Source organism: Podarcis vaucheri (assembly GCF_965113315.1).
Source record: "Podarcis vaucheri genome assembly, chromosome: 3".
Lineage (NCBI taxonomy): Eukaryota > Metazoa > Chordata > Lepidosauria > Squamata > Lacertidae > Podarcis > Podarcis vaucheri.
The window spans coordinates 38,340,675-38,363,384 of NC_138761.1; the positions used below are offsets into that span (position 1 = coordinate 38,340,675).

General features: G+C 43.0%; 1 protein-coding gene and 1 long non-coding RNA gene across 2 annotated transcripts in view; one reads left to right on the top strand and one right to left on the bottom strand.

Moving 5' to 3' along the window:
- Positions 1-8,571, top strand: part of KCNK17 (potassium two pore domain channel subfamily K member 17) — a 28,981-nt gene extending 20,410 nt beyond the window's left edge. The window contains exons 3-5 of the mRNA XM_082214886.1: positions 892-1,058; positions 6,396-6,564; positions 7,783-8,571. Of these exons, the coding sequence (XP_082071012.1) occupies positions 892-1,058; positions 6,396-6,564; positions 7,783-8,045 (599 nt within the window). The 3' untranslated portion in view covers positions 8,046-8,571. The remainder of the gene's footprint in view (positions 1-891; positions 1,059-6,395; positions 6,565-7,782) is intronic.
- A 1,818-nt stretch (positions 8,572-10,389) lies between these two features.
- On the bottom strand, positions 10,390-15,893 carry LOC309527898. Its single transcript, XR_014217411.1, has 2 exons — positions 14,549-15,893; positions 10,390-14,019 (listed from the first exon to the last, which is right to left on the bottom strand). It is a non-coding gene; the product is annotated as an uncharacterized lncRNA (long non-coding RNA).
- Between the last annotated feature and the right edge of the window lie 6,817 nt (positions 15,894-22,710).

The window sequence follows — 22,710 nt, forward strand, 5'->3', positions numbered from 1 at the left end:
ATGACACTTTTTACTATTGTTAGTAATGCTCTTGAAAATATAGGAAAGGATCTGATGATCAGGTAGAAGAATGACTTGGGCTATTCCTGCCTGGCAGCTGCTGGGAGGTGTGGCATGATGCCATGAGCTATAGATGATGTACATTAAACTTGAGTTTTACTGACCTCATGAGTTTTATTTCATCGCTGCTGCTTTTAACTGCTGTTTTATTGTCATTGATTTTTGTTTGGTTTTATGGTGTTGATTTTTAGTCGTTCCCCACCACCATTTGTATTTTTGTTATGCACTGCTGAATGTAAGATGTAAGCATACAAATGTTTGGGGGGGGGGGAGTAAGTATTTTGACCACATTCCTAAATCCAATTGCTCTGGAGTGAGTCCTAGTAATATTCCAGTGATCCTTTACTTCTAAGCATGCATTGGTTATATTGACAACCTAGTAAAATTGGTTATTTTATCTACCTGAATACAGCTGATATATCCTTGGCTGGTAGATATGCAGTACTTAACACACAAATACAAAATTGTTGACCCTAAATGTGAGACTTCTGTCTCACTACATCCATGCAATAATAGAATTAGAATATCCACATCAATATCTGTTACTTCAGGCATCTAATAACCTTTTGATCTTTTAGCTTTTTATACAGGCTGGCTTCACAATTATTAGCTTACCTCTGAGGTGATGGGTGAGAACCTTGCTTCACTTAATGGAAGCTGGGATTTTCTGATAAGGCCGCACAAGCACTTCTAGGGCTGCATACAAGCTGTGAGCCTCGTGCCACATATCCTTAACCTCTGACCCTCTTCTTTTGGTCAGATAACCCTGAAACAGATTTATGTTTTTACAGCCACATTCTTTTAAACTAACTATCAACTTTCTCCTTCCAGGCTATGGTAACCTGAGTCCCAGCACGGAGGCTGCACAAGTCTTCTGCATCTTCTTTGCTCTTTTTGGGATTCCTTTGAACCTTGTCCTCCTCAACAGGATAGGACAACTGATGCTCTCTGGTGTTCAGCTGTGTGCCTTCCACCTGGGTGAGAAGTTTCACTGGCAGGTAAACAGCAAGAGTGCTTTTATGCTCATTTTTGCCAGCATGGGTGAGTTGTTTAGGTGCAGATAAAAGTGACATGTCTTTTACTTAAGTCTGTAGCAGGCCAATCAGCTGGCCCAATAATGCAACAGTATGGTGTCTTAACCCACAGAATGGCTTGTGATTCTGATGTACAGATTCTTCTCATTGCAATACAGTAGGTGGGGGGGGGACCTTTGGCCCTTCAGATGGTGTTGAACTACAGCTCCCATCAGTCACAGCAAACATGGCCAATGATGTAGTTCAGGAACCACTGGAGGGCCAAAGGTTCCCCATACCCTGCAACATGGCCTCCAGAGGCTATGTATAACACTTGCTTCTCTGTGTGTTTAAGTGACCAGCTGAGGGCAAAACTAACAATGCTAGGCATGTTTACTCAGAAGTAAGTCCTATTGAATTCAATGGAGCTTACTCCCTGGTAAGTATTTGTAGGACTGCAGTCCTGGGAACATTTTTGATTTGTGGCTGAAAATGGCAGCACACTGAATAGTTATGAGACCAAAGCACAGACTTGTTTGTTGCCGCATCATTTCTTATTGCAATTCCTACATCACTAATAGCAACAGGGCTGCCCCTGAGGGAGATCACTAGGGTAATTATAAAGGCAGAGGGCAAAGGCACAACAGCTCACTTCTCCAACAAGCATACGGTCAGGGAGCTCAGGGACACGTATCTCCCAGCATATGCTGCCCGAGGCAGTTGCCTCACCTGCCTAATGGTAGGACCAGCCCTGTAAATTATAGTTATTATTATTGGTACTATCAGCACTAATATACTTTCTTCTTAACTCTCTGTGTACTGATACTTTGTGTAAGTACTTGAAGGACACTTCAGCACTTTCTGCTAAGGCAGCTCTGGGCTCAAAATCTAGTTATGCTTTCAATGCAAAAGTTTTGACACTCAGATCAGGATTGTAGAGCGTTTTGGTTGTTTAGAAATAATCCTTAAAAACCGAGAACTTCACCACTAGGCCTGCATGAACTCTGTACTATGTTCATTGTACTAGTGTGGTTTCTGTTACACAAGACAGTATTGTGTATTGAGGGATCTAACAAGATTTCAACAAGGTGATTGGAGAAAACAATTAGGAAACAAAGGCAGTATTTGGTGAAGGTGCAAGTCTCCTGCTTCATGCCTTTTACCTTAATTTGTCTCTGTCTGCACCCAAACCAATTCCAAGCCTTGTCACAAACTTAAACTACTTAATTTTTACAAAACAGGGAGTAGAAGCCCCGCAAGTGCAACACTTTGAGAGGAGAAAAAAAGGAAAACATGGCAGATGCTGCCCAAACCTAAGTTCTGGTTGAAATGTTATTTCACCTCCACTTATCAAAGCTGCCTGGTCAGTCATTTCCCATAGCTGGCTGTCATTTTCCAGGCTGGCTGTCTGGTCAGTCATTTCCCATAGCAACCCTCCAGCACTGTATTGTATTTCATAATTAGGGTAGCCAGATACAAAAGAAGACAGGGCCATTGGACCTTTAATAGTTATGTTGGAAGGGGTAGTTTCAGTAGGTTGGAGCTTGAATAGTAAGTTACACCTACTGAGATCCCTTCTTTTACACAACTATTAGAGATTCAGGAGCCCTATTCTCTTCTGCATCTGGCAACAGCATTCACAACTTGCCTCCCCCTAGCATGCATGGAAGTAGTAGTTGTGTCTCTTCCCCACTAGAAAAGCTTTCCAATAAATCTCCCCTGTGCTGCTTTTCAACACTACCCTACTATAATTTACCAACTCAGCTAGAAGGAGATGTTCTTCCCTTTGGCTCAGGTATCTGTCATCAACTTGTTATATTGCTGATGTGGAATTCAGAAATGCGCAATTTTTATTTTTTTAAATATATAAATATATACATAGATATAAAAATGCAACCAGCTGGGGAACTTGGAGCTGGGGAAATAATCTCTTCCACACGCAGACTACTTGAGAACATTTTGGCCTGATCCTGTAGCGACAGTGCTGAAAAGCAACAGAAAGTTTGTGTGAGTCATAACTTCCACTCAAAAAACCCAGAACTTTTCGGTAAAGTATGTCAGCAGGGGCAAAAGAGAGAGCTCACAAAAATGTAATGTGAGTGCCCAGCTTGAATGCCTGTCTTAGGTTAGTTGTTATCAAAGAGAAATTGCTTTCCTTCATGCAAAGGTTGGCTTATTACCTGCTGCCTCTTCCTCATCATGTTTCCCCCCTTCACGTTATGTCTGGCCAGGACTTGCATTCCTCAGGTTATCTACCAGCGTCTCTGGCTCCAAGTATCCAGAAAGCATGACGCATGTACATAGTCCTGTCCCAGTCCCTGAACTAGGCTAGGATCAACTACTGTGCATAGTATTCCTGAAAAACTCTGCAGTTTTTTCAGATGCTTTGCAATTCCTGGATATAGCAACACATCAGCTGTTTCAGACAAATCCCAGGCCCAGCACAGGTTGAAGATCTGACTCTGTTCTGATGACTGCTTGCATCGCATGTCAAGATCCAAACATTTCACACCCACCAATGCAAAAAAAAGAAGAAGTGTTTATTGCAAACATTGTCATTCCAGTGAAAGAAAATGTGCACGCTTTTGCTGGAGACATTTACTTTTCCACTTGCAATAGTAGAAGTTTCCAAACATTTTAATCAGCTTCAGCTGATGCACCAGCTGTGGCTATATCTGGATGGAGATAGACCAGCCACAGTGACCCACTCTCTGGGAACTTCCCATTCAGATTATTGCAATGTGTTGTATGTGGGGAAACCTTTGTAAATGGCCTGGAAACTGGAGTTGGTAGAAAATAGGGCTTCATACAGTAAGTATTAACTGGGACTGGGCAATTTGCTCAAACGCCAGTCCTGTATAAACTGCTAGTCTGTTTCCAGGCCCTGTTCAAATTACTGGTCTTAATCTTCAAAGTGGTTGGGTACCAGGGTATCTGAACTTTTGCCTTCCCTTCAGAGGCCCTGTTCCAGGTGATGTCAGTTGGGTGGCCATCAGAGCTTTTTATGTGTGATGGTGTCTCAGTTGTGGAATGTTTTCCCCAGAGAGCCTTGCCTGGCACATGGTCATTGGCATGCCATATGAGGGCTCCCCTTGGCCTTAATCCCCCATTACCCCCCCATATGTGATATTGCTGTTTTAAACCACTGTTTATATGCTATGTACATGTTTTTAGTCATCTGATTTTATTCTCTCTTCTGGAAATGTTTAGGCTGCGAGTTGTAGTTTTATTATATTGTTAATTTATGACATTGCATTTTACTTTTACTTTGCCATTTTATCTTTGAGAGCCATGTGTGTGTAGTCTTATAGTTATTATAATTATATGGCCATATAATTATATATTTATACTAGATCCTAGAAAGGCCCCTTTAACATGAAGAGGGGAGAAAGGAAAGGATATTAGCAGTCTACCATTCCCACATCTCCAGATAAAAAACAAACATAAAATAAAATGTTATGAAGCAAATGTAAATGAAAGCTGCAGAGCCTAAAAAATGTATTTCCTAGAATTGATAGTGCTGTCTCCTTTAATCTGTGAGAACCTTCCTTCAACCCACTTTTGTGGCAGATTGATGCAATTAGTCATGCATCTTTCAAATCTGCCTTGAGTAGCATTGAATTTCCCTGGAAGATCCAAGTTCAAGTTTCAGCTAAGCCATAAACTAGTGGGAATAATAATACTCATTTTCTCATCTGTAACTTGAGGTCTCTGAGTCACAGCGTGACCAGTCAGGGCCAAACCCACAGAACTGTAAGGGATCAAAAAGTGGCCACAAGGCCAGACAATCCATCTACCAGTCTTCTTCCACAAACCAACCAACCTATGTAGTCCAAGCCACAGTGCACAACAAACAAAGGTCAGGTCTGCTGCAGCAAGGTGTTTATGGAGCAAGTAACTTGAGATTTACTGGGACTGATGGAAATATGTATTTAAAGTTCCAAACTCCTAGACATTAGAAGAACCATCCAGAGCCCTCCGTAGGCTCCCATGATTTTAAGAAGAACCATGCCACCATGATTTTAAGTTTTCACATTAATGAGGGTTAGAAATGTCTGTGTGTTTTATAAAGGATGTGAGTTGAGGTCCTCTATGGTATTGAGAAAAACATCAGATGATGTGCAGACCACCCAAATTACAAGCCACTGCCATTGAGGATTGTACTGCAATCCACAGCCACACAGAATTACAGACACCTTCTTGATCATACTTAACACTTAACTGGTGTAGCCAATGTGGTTCCCTCCAAATGTCGTTGGACTCAAGTTCTCGTCTTTCCTGACCATTGGCAAGGCTTGCTAGGGGGTTAAAGTCCAACAGTATCTGGAGAGCCTCATGTTGTCTACCCCTGACTTTATTATTTATTTCATAAAAATTATACACTGGTTGATTGTTTAAAAAAAGCAGTTTACAGAAAGATAAAACATTAAAATCAAACAAAAAGTTAAACAGGTTTAAATTAAATTAAACAGATTTAAATTCACATCATCATTTCTAAGCATCTGGGTAGGCTTGCTTAAACAAGAATGTTTTTAGCAGGCACCAAAAATGCCTTAATTCAGCCTTTGCCTTGAGGCTGGTGATGCCTTGAGTCAGCCTTTTGTCAACCTGGTGACCTCCAGATATTTTAAACCACGCTGACTACGACGGATGGAAGCTGTAGACCATTTGGAGGGCACCATGCTGGCTGACTCAACTGTTCTCAGGGCTTGACTCTTGAAACCATACTGCAGACTTAGGGCCAGGTTTGATGTAATGTCCCTGGCTTAATAAACGGTAGCGTGATTCAACCAGGAAGGAACGTTTGGTCAGCACGTTTCCACCTTTCCTTCCTCTCGTTGCATGGTGACTTTGGTACTTTAATCCTGGTCATTACAACTGAAAAGGGGAACTGTGAAGAAGAGAAGAAGAAGAGTTTGGATTTGATATCCCTAAGGAGTCTCAAAGCGGCTAACATTCTCCTTTCCCTTCCTCCCCCACAACAAACACTCTGCGAGGTGAGTGGGGCTGAGAGACTTCAAAGAAGTGTGACTGGCCCAAGGTCACCCAGCAGCTGCATGTGGAGGAGCGGAGACACGAACCCAGTTCCCCAGATTACGTGACTACCGCTCTTAACCACTACACCACACTGGCTCTCTGTGTGGTTTAATGTCAGTTCACTAACCAGGATGGTAAACCATAATCAAAGCATGGTTGCTGCATTGCCATCAAACCAGTTCCCTGCTTCAGACACGCTGTGATGTGGAACTGTGGCTTGAAGAGATACAAGAGCCTATGTCCATCTAACAGTCTGCTTCAAGCATTATTTTTGTTTCTTGTTAGAAAGGGGCAGCTGTCTTGACGCGGACCTGTGCACTGGTTGCTGGCCTTCTGCTGTTCCTTCTGCTACCTCCTCTGTTGTTTACTGCCATAGAAGGCTGGACCTACGAAGAAGGGTTCTATTATTCTTTCATTACTCTTAGCACAATAGGCTTTGGAGATTATGTAATTGGTAAGTAGTTCAGACCTATTATATACAGAATGTTTTTAGACTTAGATAAACCAGTAGGTTTATTTAGTTTGGTTTTCTCTCTTCCTTTCAGTAAGCTCCCATGTGTGAGTTCCTGTTGTGGGCAAAAAAAGTGGCCTTCTCAAGTTTGAGTCTAATAACAACAAGGAATAATACCCTGTTTCTTCAGCTGAAAGCTGAAGTGTCAACATTTGCTTCTGCAGCATAAGCTGAAAGAGGCAGCCCTACTTGAGCATGAAGGGCCCTTTGCTCTGGAGCGCTTATGTGCTTGATTACACAAACACAGTTTGTGAGAGAACAATTTTTGGCTTCACTTCCACAAACAACCTTATGGCACATTGCTGTGGTGCCCTTTTCAGTGAGGGAAGCACTTAACTCTTTGGGGAAACAAGCACCGAATTAATCACTCAGGTTTAGAACAATCCGTGTGTGAGGCGTTTCTCACACAATCCCATGTAAGTACGCATGTGTGCGCGTGCACACACACACACACACCTAGAGAGAGGGAAGCAGCCCTTTCCTAATGAACCACAAGCAGCTCTCAGATGAAAAGAGGCATCAATGGATGGTGCATCACACAGAATTAATCCCAGTGAGGCAGTGATTTGAGGGCATTTGTTTGAAGAAGGTGGAAAAGAGCAGTGTATATAATTTTTAAAGGCTATATTAAATTATATAATGAGTAAATTAATTTCATTTCCCTTTGTAAACAAGTCTTGAATAGTTCAAGATACAACTCCATCTCCATTATGGTATGGCCTGGGCCTTTTGTATTTTCCTTACTACTTGCATGAAAATAGGCCCTGCCAATGGAATATGCACTTTGAATCAAAACGAGGTGCAAAATGCAAATTCTACCTCCACATAATGAGTATTCTTTTTTATGCTGGTGGCTATGGGCAACTGACTCAACCATTAGGAATCATGTTTCTTAAGCTACATTTCCCTGGTTCATTTATGTTATACATTCCTGGGTAATGAAATCATAGTTTAGTGTGTCCTTTGGGTTGGTCTCTGACCTGGATGGTGTCCCATCTACTCTTAGATGCTCCCGACACTGCAGGATTTCGTTTTTCTCAATCACCAGAGTGTTCTAGGCTCAATCCTGGTTGATTCAGTTCATTGTAAAATACTCATGTTTCTTTCTCAAGGGAGTGACATTTCATACCTCTAAACAGCTCGAGTGTTGTTTTTCCATAGGCATGAACCCTGAGCGTACCTACCCATCCTGGTATAAGAATGTGGTGTCTCTGTGGATTCTCTTTGGGATGGCTTGGCTAGCCCTGATCATCAATCTGTGCATCAGCTTGCTAGAGAACTCCAGTGGCCTCTGCCGGTGCTGCAAGAGAAGGAGCAGAGACGCAGAGCAAGAGTTAATAAGTGGCAACCCAAATGTCACTTTGGAATGTAAGGATGGGCAGAACTGCAGCACAAAGGACACTAAGCCTGCGGAGCCAAATTGAATGGCATATATGTTTTATTCCACCAAAGTGTTTTGGCTTTTGCTGGAGGGAAACATCCAGCTGGGCAGCCCATCACCAGAGCACCATTTCATGGCACTGGCAGAAGTGTGGATATGTGGGATCATCCAACTTGGACCAGAGTGGAAATCAAAGTCTGCTCGTTGGGTTGTTCAAGGACTGCCTTACATGTGATTTCCTTTCTACGTGGAGATGAATCTCTGTGTCAGAGGAATAATAGGGCCTGTGCCATCTTAGCTGCAGGGCTTTTATATCACTGCAAGCACGGGAGTTGGAAAACCATGAACATCACTGTGCAATTATGGCAATGTGTGGGAGGTTTCCCCCCTATATCAAGGTTATTTCTGTGTAGGAAAAATGTGAGGTGGCTGTCTCACCTATTAACCACTGCTCAAAATGCTGCTGTGGTATTGCAACCTATTGACTTTGTAGGGTTATTTGCCCAAAAGAAGGCCGAGCAGATGCTGCCACAGTCCTTGCCATTAATAAAGAGCATTTGTACTCCAAAGCGTGGCAGGTTCTGTTGCATATACTTATCACAGGTAACTGCCAGGGGGCTAGGATAAAGTCAACCAGTGCCACTCTCTGGAACCAACCCCGTAGATCCGTCTTTCTCAACCTGTGGGTCCCCAGATGTTGTTGGACTACACCTCCCATCACCCCCTAGCTAGCAAGGCCAGAGCTCAGGGATGATGGGAGTTGTAGTCCAACAACATCTGGGGAACCACTGCCGTAGATAGAAGTGGAGCACCAAGTGCCCCACTCTCAACTCACCAAGATGGTCCAGGTCAACGGTATCAAAAGTTGCTGAGAGAGTGAGCAAGATCAACAGGGTTGCACTTCCCCTGTCCCTCTCCTGTTAATGGTCCACCCCCTCTGGGTGACCAGGACTGATTCAGTCCCAGCTAGGTAATCTGTTTCCTCTAGGAGGGCCTGGTGCTGCACAGCCACTCCCACCAGAGCCCAGGCCGATGGAGCAGTCACAGTGCCACTTCTTTAAGCACAGCATTGTCATTGAGAGCTCGCCATTTCCCCCACACTATATGCAAGTATCTTTTTTATATCTATCGGGCGACATGGTTTGAGAACTTACCTGCTGAATCAATCAAAGGTTCATTTGGTCTGGTACTATCATTTCACTATCATGTCTCCCAGTGGGGATGTGATAGCCATTTGTTTCTACCCAGCATCTTATAAGTGGCGGCATCAGGCTTGTCATTTTTAGATATTGCGTGCCAATAGCCATTTTGTTGGGGCTCAGTTGGGCGGGGGCCACCCTTACCTTACTAAAACCACCAGAGTCAGACGCAGTATTCATAAAGGCAGGGAGGAGGGGGGGAGAAAAAGACGGCAGAGGCTGGTGATAATAATAATAATAATAATAATTATTCTTTATTTATACCCCGCCCTTCCCGGTTCAGAAACCCGGGCTCAGGGTGGCTAACAGCAAATTTTAAACACTCAATTGCAATACAACATAAAAGCAGCGTAGAAGCCATAGAAGCAATAGCAATCCTGTCATGGAGGCAGCAGCTAATTCCAGTTTCCTTCATTGGGAATAAATGCCTATGAGTGAGCACACCAAGGAGGCAAGAAATTGAAAAGCATATGGAAAGCAAACCCAGAAGATGGATGAAAGAAAAAACTATGTTAGAATATACCATGGTCATTTTTCAGAGACCAAAGGGTCCTTCCTTCCTGTCCCTATCTGGAGAACCACAGGCTTCCCTTCTCTGGGCTAAAGGTAAAGGTAAAGGTACCCCTGCCCGAAGGCCAGTCATGACCGACTCTAGGGTTGCGCGCTCATGTCGCTCAAGAGGCCGAGGGAGCTGGCGCTGTCCGAAGACACTTCTGGGTCACGTGGCCAGTGTGACGAAGCTGTATCTGGCGAGCCAGCGCAGCACACAGAAACGCCGTTTACCTTCCAGCTGTAAAGCGGTCCCTATTTATCTACTTGCACTTAGGAGTGCTTTCGAACTGCTAGGTTGACAGGAGCTGGGACCGAACGACGGGAGCTCACCCCGCCGCAGGGATTCGAACCGCCGACCTTACGATCGGCAAGTCCTAGGCACTGAGGTTTTACCCACAGTGCCACCCGCGTCCCATCTGGGCTAATCAATGTTAAAGTGATTTATGCTTCTGTCCAGCACAACATTTTCTGGAATGTTCTCTCCCCCCCCCCCCGCTTGCATTTCATTTATGTACCTCTTTCACTGCCACCCTCATCCCATCCATCTGCACACTTGCCCCATATTTGGCTGCTGGTGATTTTGATGCAACTAAACAGCATTTGTTTCTTTCTCCCAAACTCTATCTTTTGTACCATTAGGCATTGTCCCATTGTAATTTGATCATCTCACCTAATCTGTCTGCAAAGATCCCGTCAGCACGTCAGATTCTCTGTTGCTTCCGGCAAGTTTCTGCTGTTTCCCAGGGCTTTGGAGTGGGGTGAGGTAGTCCTAGCAGAAGGAGATTTGTATCATAAAGGGTGGAAAAATCACCCACAGAACAGTTGTCTGCCAAAACCGGGAAGGTTATTCGTTCAAGGGTGACTAAAGAAAAACATGCCCACTCAGCTGCTTGTTGCAGATGACTGGGATTCTTCCACAATCTCCATTGGAAAATTACAGGAGATACTTTAAGGTCTTTAAAAGGTTTCTTCTGAGGCCATGCATGTGGTTTTGCTTAAACAACCATGTAATAATTTTTTTTTAAAATACAATGCTTATTGAAAGTTCCACAACCAAATAAATAGTTCACACCCTGTGAAAACATACATTAGCATTCAAAACAAGTGACCAGAAAGTTTAAGGAAATTCCAGCACTTGTTTCCCAGTTTCTAAACAGCTTTTTAGATTGCCCAAGCACTTGAAAGTGAACGAAGTTATCATGCATCAACATTATGCTTGGGTGCAATGGTGGTAGGCAAGATATTGGCCTGGTTTGTACATCATGTTGATCCAAACTATGGCTTAGTGTTAATGTACGAGTTTAGGATGAAGAGTGAGATGATGAAGATTATAATTATAATCATAGTTATAATTAATGTAGTTTACTTACTATTTGTGTGTGTGTGATTGTGGTGGAATCCTAATCAATAAAGATTATTTTCCAGCTCGCCCCACCCCCTCTTCCCCGCATAGTCCTCTATTATTCGCATGCATCCCAGCTATCCTTCTCTGAAGGGCTTTGCATGGCTTGTGTATAATTTCCCAGACAATCTTCCTTTTAGCCTGCAGGGCAAGCTCTGCATAGATTCAGCAATACACCTGCAGCTTCAGACTAAATGATATCATTCAAGACGTAGGCCTGGTTCACACAACATGGTAAGACAGAAACTATAGCTTTGGAGGATCACATGAGAGAGGAGCTTGTAGTCTCTTTGGTCCTCTCTGGTTCTTTTTGTTCATTTACAACACTGAGGTATGCAAAGGTTTGTCTTAACATGTCATCCGAACCCAGGTTCATGTTTAATCTGTCCCTTGACTAACCATGACCCGTAGGCTGTAGCCAAGGTTTGTTCTTCACTTAGCCCAAAGCACACTTAGTGTGGGAGTAAAAAAGGGGGAGGAGCTAGGTACTTGTGCATTTCTCTCCCACAGCCCCAGTTGCCCATGGTTTGACTTAGCTAGCTTATAACATACACATTATATTCTCAATTACTGTAAGAATTTCTCCTGCATTCTGTAAACACCAGGCCTCAGGATACTCCTATTTTTTTTGAACTCATTAGACAGAGACATTTGGTCACAACATAATGCCTCTTATACAGCACAGGAACCCTTTTTTTGGATCTGCAAAATGTTCCAGAACTGCCCCTTGCTTCATTAATTAAAGGGAATTCAGATACTGTTACAACCCTGGGCTCAACATTAAAAATCACTGTTATTTTAAAACATTAAAAAAAGCATTTCTGTTCATCTCACTGTATATTTTTTGTGACTGAATTTATGTTTCCACTGCTTTGTCCCATTTGGAATATTTTTAACTTCAGAGAATCCCCAATGAACAAACAGAGTGCTGTCCAAACGTGAGTTTAAACCAATAAGCCTTAGATTAGGACATGAAAACACTAGCCAGCTTTCAAAAGTTTAGAAACCAGGAAAGAAAATATATAAAGCAGCAGCAAGTGTACTGTTCAGGACCCAAGACTGGTCATGGGTGGTAGACTCATTCCAATGTAGGAAACATAATTATTTCGAGTTCAAAAAGAAAACTTCCAAGGAAAGCAGGTAAATGTCAGCCAGGATTTCAAAGGAATACACCTAATGCTTCTCATGCCAGAGCATATTTCCAAAACAGCCTCAGACAGAGATATTTGTCCAAAGTAATTTCATGGGTGCAAAATCCAGAATCTGATACAGAACCTGTGTTCCCAAGAATCTCCTCTTTCTTTCCAGCGTTCATGGCTGGGGAAATGTTTGTCTTTCAGGGCTTCCATTCATTCATTTACTTCTAGGTTTCACAAAGGCATCTGGTCTGCCACTGTGGGAACCGAGTACTGGACTAGATGGGTCATTGGCCTAATCCAGCAGGCTGTTCTTATACAGGCGTCACCCCGCTTATGCACAACCGACTTGCATGTGACCGCATATATAGGCTTGGCGCTGGAAAATAGATTCAAACCAGAAAATGGTGGGAGAGAGCTGGCTCATGAGGAGACCCTCCCCAGAACCTGAAGAGGATGTCAGTGAGGGTGGAGGAAGTTCTGAAGAGACCCGAGGCGCAGCAGAGTTTTGTTTATACTGCTCCGCCTCCCCGCCTAGAGCTGCTCCGTGGGGTAGTGCAGCAGCAGCAACTTTCCTGCGTGGCCTCCAGCCGACCCCAGTGCTTCAGCTCTGGTGGAAGAGAGAGTTGTGTGGAGAGAACTGGAGAGCAGGGGGGGGGACAGGTGTTCAGGGGTTTTTTAGAGGGTGCTCCCAACTTAACTGATTTTCACTTATGCATGTGGCACCCCAGAATGTAACCCCCACGTAAGTGGGGGGAACCTTTATACTTGGCAAATGTATATGCTATTTTTCTGGAAACAGCACTCAAGCCAGCTTATCATAAATGTTCACACACTACAAAGCAGTGGCAACTAAAAGGGCACATAAATACAGTGATAATACTGTACACAGAGAAGAACAAGGGCATGGTCTGAGGATACATGATACTGCCTTTCTGAAATTAAGCAAATCTGGGTCTGATTAGTACTAGAATGGTAGAATGCCTAGGAACCACATGTACACAATCTTGGTTTCCATGTCGCATGAAAAGGGGGGGGGTAGTATAAAATGTACTAAATAAATAAAGCTCCCCTTACTACTCCTGTCATTTACTTATCCATACATTTCCCCCCTACCACAGTATAGCTCCTTTCTGTAGGTAAAGGGGAAGGGGCCAGTGTCCATGACACTCATCAAAATATGCCCACAGGCTCAAAAGCCTTGGCAGCCCATGGTCTCTAGCCAGTGCTAAGAAAGTTCGTTTTAAAAAGGAACTAGCTGCAGTTCAAGTTCATCGTGCCCCAAAAGGGACTAGTTTGGTTCGAATTAAAAAAACACACATCCATGGCATTGGAACAGCATTGGAAATGTAACAAGCTATGGTGCTCAAGTAGAGGGCCCAAAAATACATCAGGACCACACGCAGGTAAAAAGATGTCTGGCAGACATCATTTCAACAGGTGTGTGCATTTCCATACTAGAAGAGGCTTGCGCTGTTTAATTTGTGCCAGCCACACAACTGTTGAAAGACACAGTGAATCATTGGCTCCCACCCCCGGCCTCTGAGCCTGTACTTCCTGCTGCAAGAAGCACCTGTTGGAGGAAGTCCTGAATGCTGCAACCTTGTATCATAGGGGAATTTCCCCACTCTCTTGATCGTTCTTCTCTGAACCTTTTCCAACCCTACAAAATCATTTTTGAAGGAGAGGCAGTCAGAATTGTGCACAGTATTCCAAATGTGGCAGCACCTTAGCGTAGCTGTCAACCGTCCCTTATTTGGCGGGAAAGTCCCTTATCCCAGCGCTGTGTTCCGCTGCTGTCCCTTATTGATGATGTCCCTTAAATTTCCTGGGTTTCAAAGGAAGCAGCTCCTCTCCCTCCCTCCCTGCCGGCCAGGAAGGAGGGAGGCTCCAACTGTGTTGCTTGGCTGCGTTGCTCACCCAATAAGGAGTCTAAGAATGACTGGGAGGTGGAGCTTGCATGCCTTGTGCTGATCAAATCGGCTGCGTTGCCTGGGGACTCGCCTTTGCTCAGCGCTTCCCAGCGGAGAGGTGACGGTGATTTTTCTTGCTGCATCCCCTTTGCTGGGTTGCTGCACTGTGGGAACCACCGCTTGAGGCTTCGTTTGGCTGCTGGCTGGGCTTTCTGCCTTTGGCTTGGAGGGGCTCAGAAGTTGAACATACCTGTGTTCTGAAAATCCCTTATTTTGGTGCTGATCCCTTATTTTTGAGGCTGCTGGTCCCTTATTTTCAAATCTGTAAGTTGACAGCTATGCACCTTAGATTTCTGACATTATGTCAGAAGATTTATTTTTCCATCCACAGCTACCACACTGGGTTGACACCCTCCTTGAGCTACGACCTTGAGGTATTGTTCCTCGTCAGTCAATTCCTGAGTGTAGCTTTTATAATTTTGCTGCGGTAGCTGCTTGATGGTGCAATGCTCTCCCCAAGAAATCTTACCTGTTGCTAACTTTGCCATTATATTGGCAAATATATTTTTATTCTCCTTAACTTTTGGAGAGCACTAATTTTCAGGCCTGTGGTGACACCTCCCCCCTTTACTTTTAACAATTTTAATATTTCTGTATTTGCACTGTCTCAATGAATTTCCTTTTACATATTGTATCCTGTATTTTATTGTCCTGTAAATCACTCCAGGAATTCTTTTGGGTGTGTGAAGTAATATGTAAACACACAAGAAACTAAACTGTGGTTCATTTCCCTCTCATTTAAACTAGCTAATAATGCCTCCCTATATCACATACTGCAGGAAATCTTTAATCTATGCTTGCACAAAACTGATTTTTAAAACCCTCTCTTTAAGTACTATAAAGTGCTGCTGAGTATTATTAGCATGATAATCTTGTGAACTGCCCTAAGATCTTTTGATGAAGGGTGGTATATAAATCTAGTAATAAATAAAGAATAAAACCCACACAGTCAATTAAATCTGGTGTTACCCTCTGCTCATCACTGCCAATGTGGCAGCCTCCATTATTTCTGGCCAGTTGGGTGGTATTTCATTGATGTGGGCAACTCAAAGGTTCCCATTCCTTGTTGGCTGGTTTTGGAGCATCACATAAAGGTTTGGATAAACTTCAGCTAGACAGGCTGTGATACACAGGGCAAATGCCATACAGCATATGCAACACTCTTGAAGAAAAATAGCTACATTTTTGCTCAGTCTCCATCACATTTAATAGAAATGGGGGTAATGGAATATCACCATTCATAGTTTTCCTGCATGGAAAATCCAGCAGTGTTGGAATCCAACCCTCTTTTATTTTATTATGTTGTTATTTAACATTCACTTAAATCTTGGTTCAACTGAGTAACAAAATAGAGCAAGGAAAGCTTTTTTCCACACCATTACTGTGATTGTAATGTGATTTCTTTACTCCTGAGTGATATTTGCAAAGCTCAACATGAGAATGAAACCCTCAGGTGCTAGGTCCCCCCCCCCACTGAGATGACCATTGGCATTACCCATTGCTTCACCCGCAGGTTTCATTCAAAGCCAACTCTTCTGCCTTGAACTCTGCGAATATTCCGTTTTGGAAAACATTTCCCCTCCCTCTCCCCAAAATAGAAACATCAAGTCTGGCTGCATAGCTCTAACACTTTAAAACCTTTTAAAGATGTTCTTTAACTCAATTTAATCTGGCTAGTTGGGAACTTCTTTCTATTTGTTTTCCACTGATGTGGAAATCTTCCAGATCTTTCAAACGAATCCGATGCTTCCAGCATCTGGAGACAACATCAAATTCATCTGATAACTGTTATCTCTGTTGCCTTGCAACCTGGAGTTCTGTCCTCAGAAGGATACTTAAAGGTAAAGTGCTTCTTGCATTCTTGAGATGGTATCACCAGGGAACGGTTCAAACCCGTGTTGACTATAAATAGCTGTAAAATGAAGTAGCACCAAGTGGGAGATGTTATCAAACATTACTGTAACCATTTCACCCTCCAGTATAAATGAGTTAACTGGGGCTGTTTGTCTGGATCAGTATTCTGACCCTCTCCAAATGCTTTGGGCTACAGCTTTCATCAGCCCCTAGCAAGTTGTGGCCACTGCTGGAAGTGGCACCCGCCTTCTTCACAAATCACACGGGGGGCAAGAGACAACAAAATTGCCACAACCAGTGCTTTTTTTCTTTAAAAAAATGTTTAGAGGTACTCTCATTTTCCTACTCATATTGAAATACTGTCCCTCAATGAGGCCAAACTTAGATTCACAAAATGTTTAGGGGTTTGCATACACCTATGTACCCCCAGAAAAAAGTAGTAGCCACAACTGTAACAAAGGCAAAGTCAGGAGATTCTAGAGCAGAGCAGCTGTGAAAAAGCTGAATTCCATGCTAGGGATCATTAGGAAAGGGGTTGAAAATAAAACTGCCAGAATCATAATGCTGTTATACAAATCTCTGGTGAGACCACATGTTATGTACTAACCTTGGATCCTAGAACAATTGGCAAGTAGGATCCTAGAATGCAACAACTGATTGGCTTACAGGAGAAGACCAATCAGGCTCCAGGAGGGAAGCAGAATCAGCCAATCAGACGGGACTCATTGTGTAAATACAGTGGTACCTCAGGTTAAGTACTTAATTCATTCCGGAGGTCAGTTCTTAACCTGAAATTGTTCTTAACCTGAAGCACCACTTTAGCTAATGGGGCCTCCTACTGCTGCCGCGCCGCCGGAGCACAATTTCTGTTCTCATCCTGAAGCAAAGTTCTTAACCCGAAGCACTATTTCTGGGTTAGCGGAGTCTGTAACCTGAAGCGTATGTAATCCAAGGTACCACTGTACTAGTAAGGGTGCTTTGATGCAATAAAGAGCATGAAATCACTACAGGATTCCGAGTATATTTCACTCGGAGAGCAGCAGGGGCCCTGAAGTCTCTCAGTGCTCTGAGACTGGGTTCTGCACAACAGCATGGATCTGACTCAGCTCCGTCTTTGTTGGGATTGTCTTCAGGGATGCTAGAACTCTAAGAAAAGAATGGACAGAAAATAATGTTATTCATAGACAGGGAATGTTTTCATAGGATTTAACTGCATTTCCTCCTTTCATTTTGTAAGAGATTTGGAGGAACGGGGTGAAATAAATAAGCATTTCCTAATATGATCTACCTCTTGTGGCTTTTCTCTTTGTTGTGGCAGGGTTTCCTGTGTATGTTTAGGCTGAAAGAATAATTGCAGCAGATCAGAGGCTATAAAAAGCTGGAATTACTATTTGTGTATAAAATTATTCAAGGTGCAGAGAAATTGGATAGGGAGGCATTTTTCTCCCCTTCTCATAATCCTAGAACCAGGGGTCATCCCAATGAAGCTGAACAGTGGGAGAGTCAGGCAAGAAGTACTGTATTTTTCACTCTATAAGACACACTTTTTCCCTCCTAAAAAGTAAGGGGAAATGTGTGTGCGTCTTATGGAGCGAATTTAGGCTGCGCAGCTATCCCAGAAGCCAGAACAGCAAGAGGGGTCCATTGCTTTCACTGCACAGAGATCCCTCTTGTTGTTCTGGCTTCTGGGATTCAAAATATTTTTTTTCTTGTTTTCCTCCACCAAAAACTAGGTGCATCTTATGGTCTGGTGCGTCTTATAGAGCGAAAAATACGGTACTTCCTTGCACAGGGCATAGCTAAGCTACAGAATTGGCTCCTTCAAGATGTAGCAGTGGCTGCCAATGCAGGCAGATATCAAAGGGGAGTAGATTAATTCAGGGAGGGTAATGTTATCAGGAGCTACTAATCATAATGGCTATATTACCTAAGTATTAGAAACATCTGAAAAATAAGTTAAGCCCAGCAGTACCATTTGGGTACATCTCATTCCAAATCAATTCCAAGAAGCAGCAGATAAGAGGTCAATCACTGCAATCCCACACCCAAGTCAAAGCAATGCTGGTGTTAGCCCCTGGCATCACATCACAATGATCCTGGGCCCTCCTAGCAGCAAAGTTGTTTTGCCTCGAGCAAGACAATTACCCGCAGAAACAGGAGATAGCAAAACAAGCCTGGCAGTCACTCCCCTAGCTTCCATGTCAACGCTCCCACCAGTTACAACACTGATTTGCACACCAGCAGTGCCTGCGCCTTACCCACTCAGGGAAGCCTCAGATCAAGGCACAAAAATGGTTGAATGCCAGGATGATGCTATGGAACTTGGTAGGCCCAACTTTTCACATAAGGCATCCATCCAGGTGCCTCAGCACCTCCACTGCCCATGTTGCAGTGGAAGAGATAGCAGAAACCAGCAGATTCTTGTAGCTGCAGACTCTAGGCCTCCTTTCAGACAAGAATTTAGAAGCTCACACAGAAGCAGCCTGATAATAGTCTCTTGCCAGGCAAACATCTAGGGCCAGCCAGGGAAAGAAGCAGTTACTATTCCATACTATGAGTGTGGCCCTCCAGTTTTCCTGGACTACAACTCCAATCATCCCTGACCATTGCCCATGATGGCTGAGGCTGCTGGGAGTTGGTGTGCAACAACAGTGGAAGGACATTTTGGAATACACTAAGAGCGAGACAAAATGTGGTTTTCAGAATGATGTGTTAGCTGGAGGTGCTTCATCTTTATTTTTTAATTGCTGTTTTTAGATATGTTGTGGTGTATTTTAATTATTGTTTATAACTAGTTTGCTTTATTTATTTCATATTTTATAACTGATGTTTTGAAATGTTGCAAGCTGCCTTGAATCCCAACTTGGGAGAAAGGTAGGATAGAAATGGATTAAATCCAATCAATCAATCATGGAACTCCAATGGGATTTTCTGCCTGCCTCCTTCCTTCCAATATGTAAATAAAGGAAATACTACAGGAACACTGTAAGCCTCCAGGGCTCACTGCTCCAGAGGGAACTCAGTGCTGGAGCATCCAATCCCTCATGGAAGTTGGGAAACATTTAATACTGCATTGCAAGGGGAAATGTAGCATACAAAGCAGCCCTTAAGTGACAGGTGAAATAAAGCAGAGAGACCTTCTCTCTCTCTCTCTCTCTCTCCTCATTTACTTATTTAAACTACCCCTCTGCAAGAACTAAGAGGACTTGCTCTCCTTTGGACCTGTTCCCAAGGAGATCCTAAGCAACTTGTAACCTGTTTACAGGACCTCACAAGCAAAGGAGCAATGCCACGTGAGTTCAAGGGGAAAGTACTTCTCCGAAATGTTATCAGTCAATACAAGACTTGCTACAGGATGGCTCTCCAACTTGCTGCACATGCTTTCCACATGACCTCATAAAAAATTCTCTTTGAGGTTAATAGTTTTAATCATTGACAGCACAGCACAATGTCCATCTGATCTCACATAACTTTATAGTTTTGTCGTTGCTTCTCTCGGGTAGTTCCATTTCTGATAGAATTCAAGGAGACAATTGGTTTGAAATTGAGATGTACTTGGATGCAAGAACATGAGAAAAGCCATTCTGGATCAAGTCAACTGGTATTGAGAAGCATTATTGCCTCTGTTTGTTGAGGCAGAGTGTAGCCATTATGGCTAGTCGCCAACGATAGCCTTCACCTCCATTAATCTAAAGTCTAAAGATTTATGGAGATTCTAGGAGAGAAGTCTGATTCCAGGAATTGAGGAGAGTTCTTGGAGACAAGAACAATCAGTGCTTTTTTTCAGGGGGTACACAAGGGTACACAGTACCGGAAAAGCACTGAGAACAATCATGCAGAAAAAGGAAGTCAGAAGTACTGATTATAACCCTGTTCAGGCATTCTCCTTGTGTCTAACAACATCTTGGTTGTGAGTCCTGGAAGATGGGCTCCCTGCCTTGCAGGCCTTTTTTCCACCTGGGGTTGGAGGGTGGGATGCTGAGTGACTCTAGTTACAAAAGCTGAGGCTAAAGACTCTTAGTGCAGACCCAGGTCATTGAGCCTGAGCTTCCACAGCCCCCACCTGCCACAAACCACCATTGACAGGATTAGACTGCAAAAGCAGCAGATATATTCTATGCTTACGATAATATTTTTATCTTTTTATCTTTGACTTCCTTTATTACTTCCTTTATTAAACATTTCTTTTGAAATGTTTAAGATAATATTTTACTTTCCTGTTATTCATTTTCATTAATTCATTCAGCCTTTATTGGCATAATGGTTTCCTATTAATTAGGTTGCTTTGAATGTATATTTTATACTTGACTTTATTCAGTAATGACTTGTTCTGGATTGTTTTATTTGATGTTTGAATGTGTTGCAAACTGCTTTGAGATTTCTTTTCCTTAAAAATATTAAGTGGTATGGAATGAAATTAATAAAAATAACAAACCCCTCAACTGTCCCGGGAAAACCGGGACATCCTGGTTTTTTGTGTGAGAGCACAGCAGCCATTTGGGGTGCTACGATCTCAACCCCCCCAAAAAAGGGGTTTTTGGGGGGCATGATCTCATGCAGGTCCTGTTACTCTATCAGGAGCCCAGCCCAGAAGATGTGCGGCCCAGTTTTGGGCCTGAACATATTGGAGGATATGTAATAGTAATACATGAGCAGAGAGGAGCAAGCTAAGGCCCACCTATCGTAGCTACCCTGGTAGCAAACTCTGAAGTGAGAAGATTCCTGTACTCATGGAGATGCCTCACTTCTGAAGTTTCCCCTCCAATTTATGCTAGGCTACCAGGCTGTCAGCAGGGAGGACAGAGCTTAGCCCACTCGTCCTCGCTTCTGTAATGTTTTTACATGCAACGTGAATACCTGAAATGTACGGAAGTGTGTTTTCTACCCAAGACGCATGTATGACTGTGAATGAGAGTTCTATCATTATATTTACACAGAGCTTGAGAGGTGCATCCACTTATTTCACATTGAAGCAATGTGAGAAGTGGGCTTGTGTTTTGCTCATGGGGCAGTTGTGAATTTCAGTAAACAGCAGTTGTGATGCCACTGAGAAATCCCAAATACCGGTAATTCATGTTGCTCTTATCTAGTTGCCTAAGCCTATTTTTCTACAATTCTACGCTGGGAAGAATTAGTTAATCTTCTCTGAAGGAATCTCTTTATGGGTTAGCAATTAGCCCATATTCATAACATGAACCAGGAACTTGAACAACATCCAAAATGTTGAAGGAAAATACTTGAGGCTTCCTCATTCCTCTCAAGCCACAGGGCTTAGTGCCCCCTCTCGCCCCACACACTGCTCAATGGCATGGCTTTCCTGGTTGACCAATATTTAATCACCCCCAATTCCCATGATGCAAAACCTGCCCAGTGCCATAGAAGATTAATGTATTAATAGGGAGGTGTCTGACAAAACTGCAAACTTCTTCACAACAAATATTTACTTGTACTACTGTGGCAATTTACTCTGTTTGGTGCCAAGAGGAAGATTCCTTCTTAGGGTAACATTACAACAGAAAACCAGATAATTTACAAATGCTAGTACCACACATTATTTATAGCTTAGTTCCCCCAGCCTGCCTCCAAAGAAAGGGCAATTTAAGCTCACCTGACATTTTTCCAAGGCATGAATGTCTGTCAGCTAAGGTGGCTTAAGCAGTGGACTCTGCTTCAAGCATTCAGTCCTAAAAATTATTGTGGAGCTGCTAAGAGAACAGCCCTCCAAAAATAGAAAAAAATACAAAACCTCTTGAAGCAAGGCTGAGTGCACATGGCCACAGCCAATTTTTTGTGTGTCTGTTTGTGGTGAAGAGGTATTGGCACCACACTGCTATTTTCCTATGGTGCTTTTCCATCCTAGTTTCACAGCTGGCTCTCTCCTTTCCCAGGATAGGGACTTTCTAAATGCTAGAACTCACAGCCATCCAATAAAACTGAAGGTTGGAAAATGATAGATAGATAGATGATGATGATGATGATGATGATGATGATAGATAGATAGATAGATAGATGATAGATGATAGATGATAGATAGATAGATATAGATAGATATAGATAGATGATAGATAGATAGATAGATAGATGATAGATAGATAGATAGATAGATAGATAGATAGATAGATGATAGATAGATTTGCACTTATGTACCACTGTTGTGCTTTACAATTTTAAAATAGTAAAACACTGATTTTAAAAAATGTTCTCTTCTTCTTGCTCAAAGGGCAGATGGTGCCCATTGACAGAAGTCATCAGATTCAGGGCAGACAGAAGAAAGCACGTTTTCGCCCAGTTCATATTTGGTTCGCCCAGTTCATGGATGCTTTTGAAAGACAAGCTCATGGACGTCATAAGGCTATCTTCTACCTCCACTGTCAAAGGCAGGTTACCAGTTGCTAAGAATCCCAAGTGAGAAGAGTGCTGTTGCACTCAGGGTCTTCTTGGCTTCCCCTAGAAATCTGGTTGGTCATTGTGAGAACAGGATGCTGGATGAAAAGGGCCTTTGGACTGATCCAGCAGGGCTCTCCTTGTGGTCTTATGACATCACACAGAAAAGGAGGAAAGGCCTGTAGATAGCAAGGTCTGGCTGGTTCAA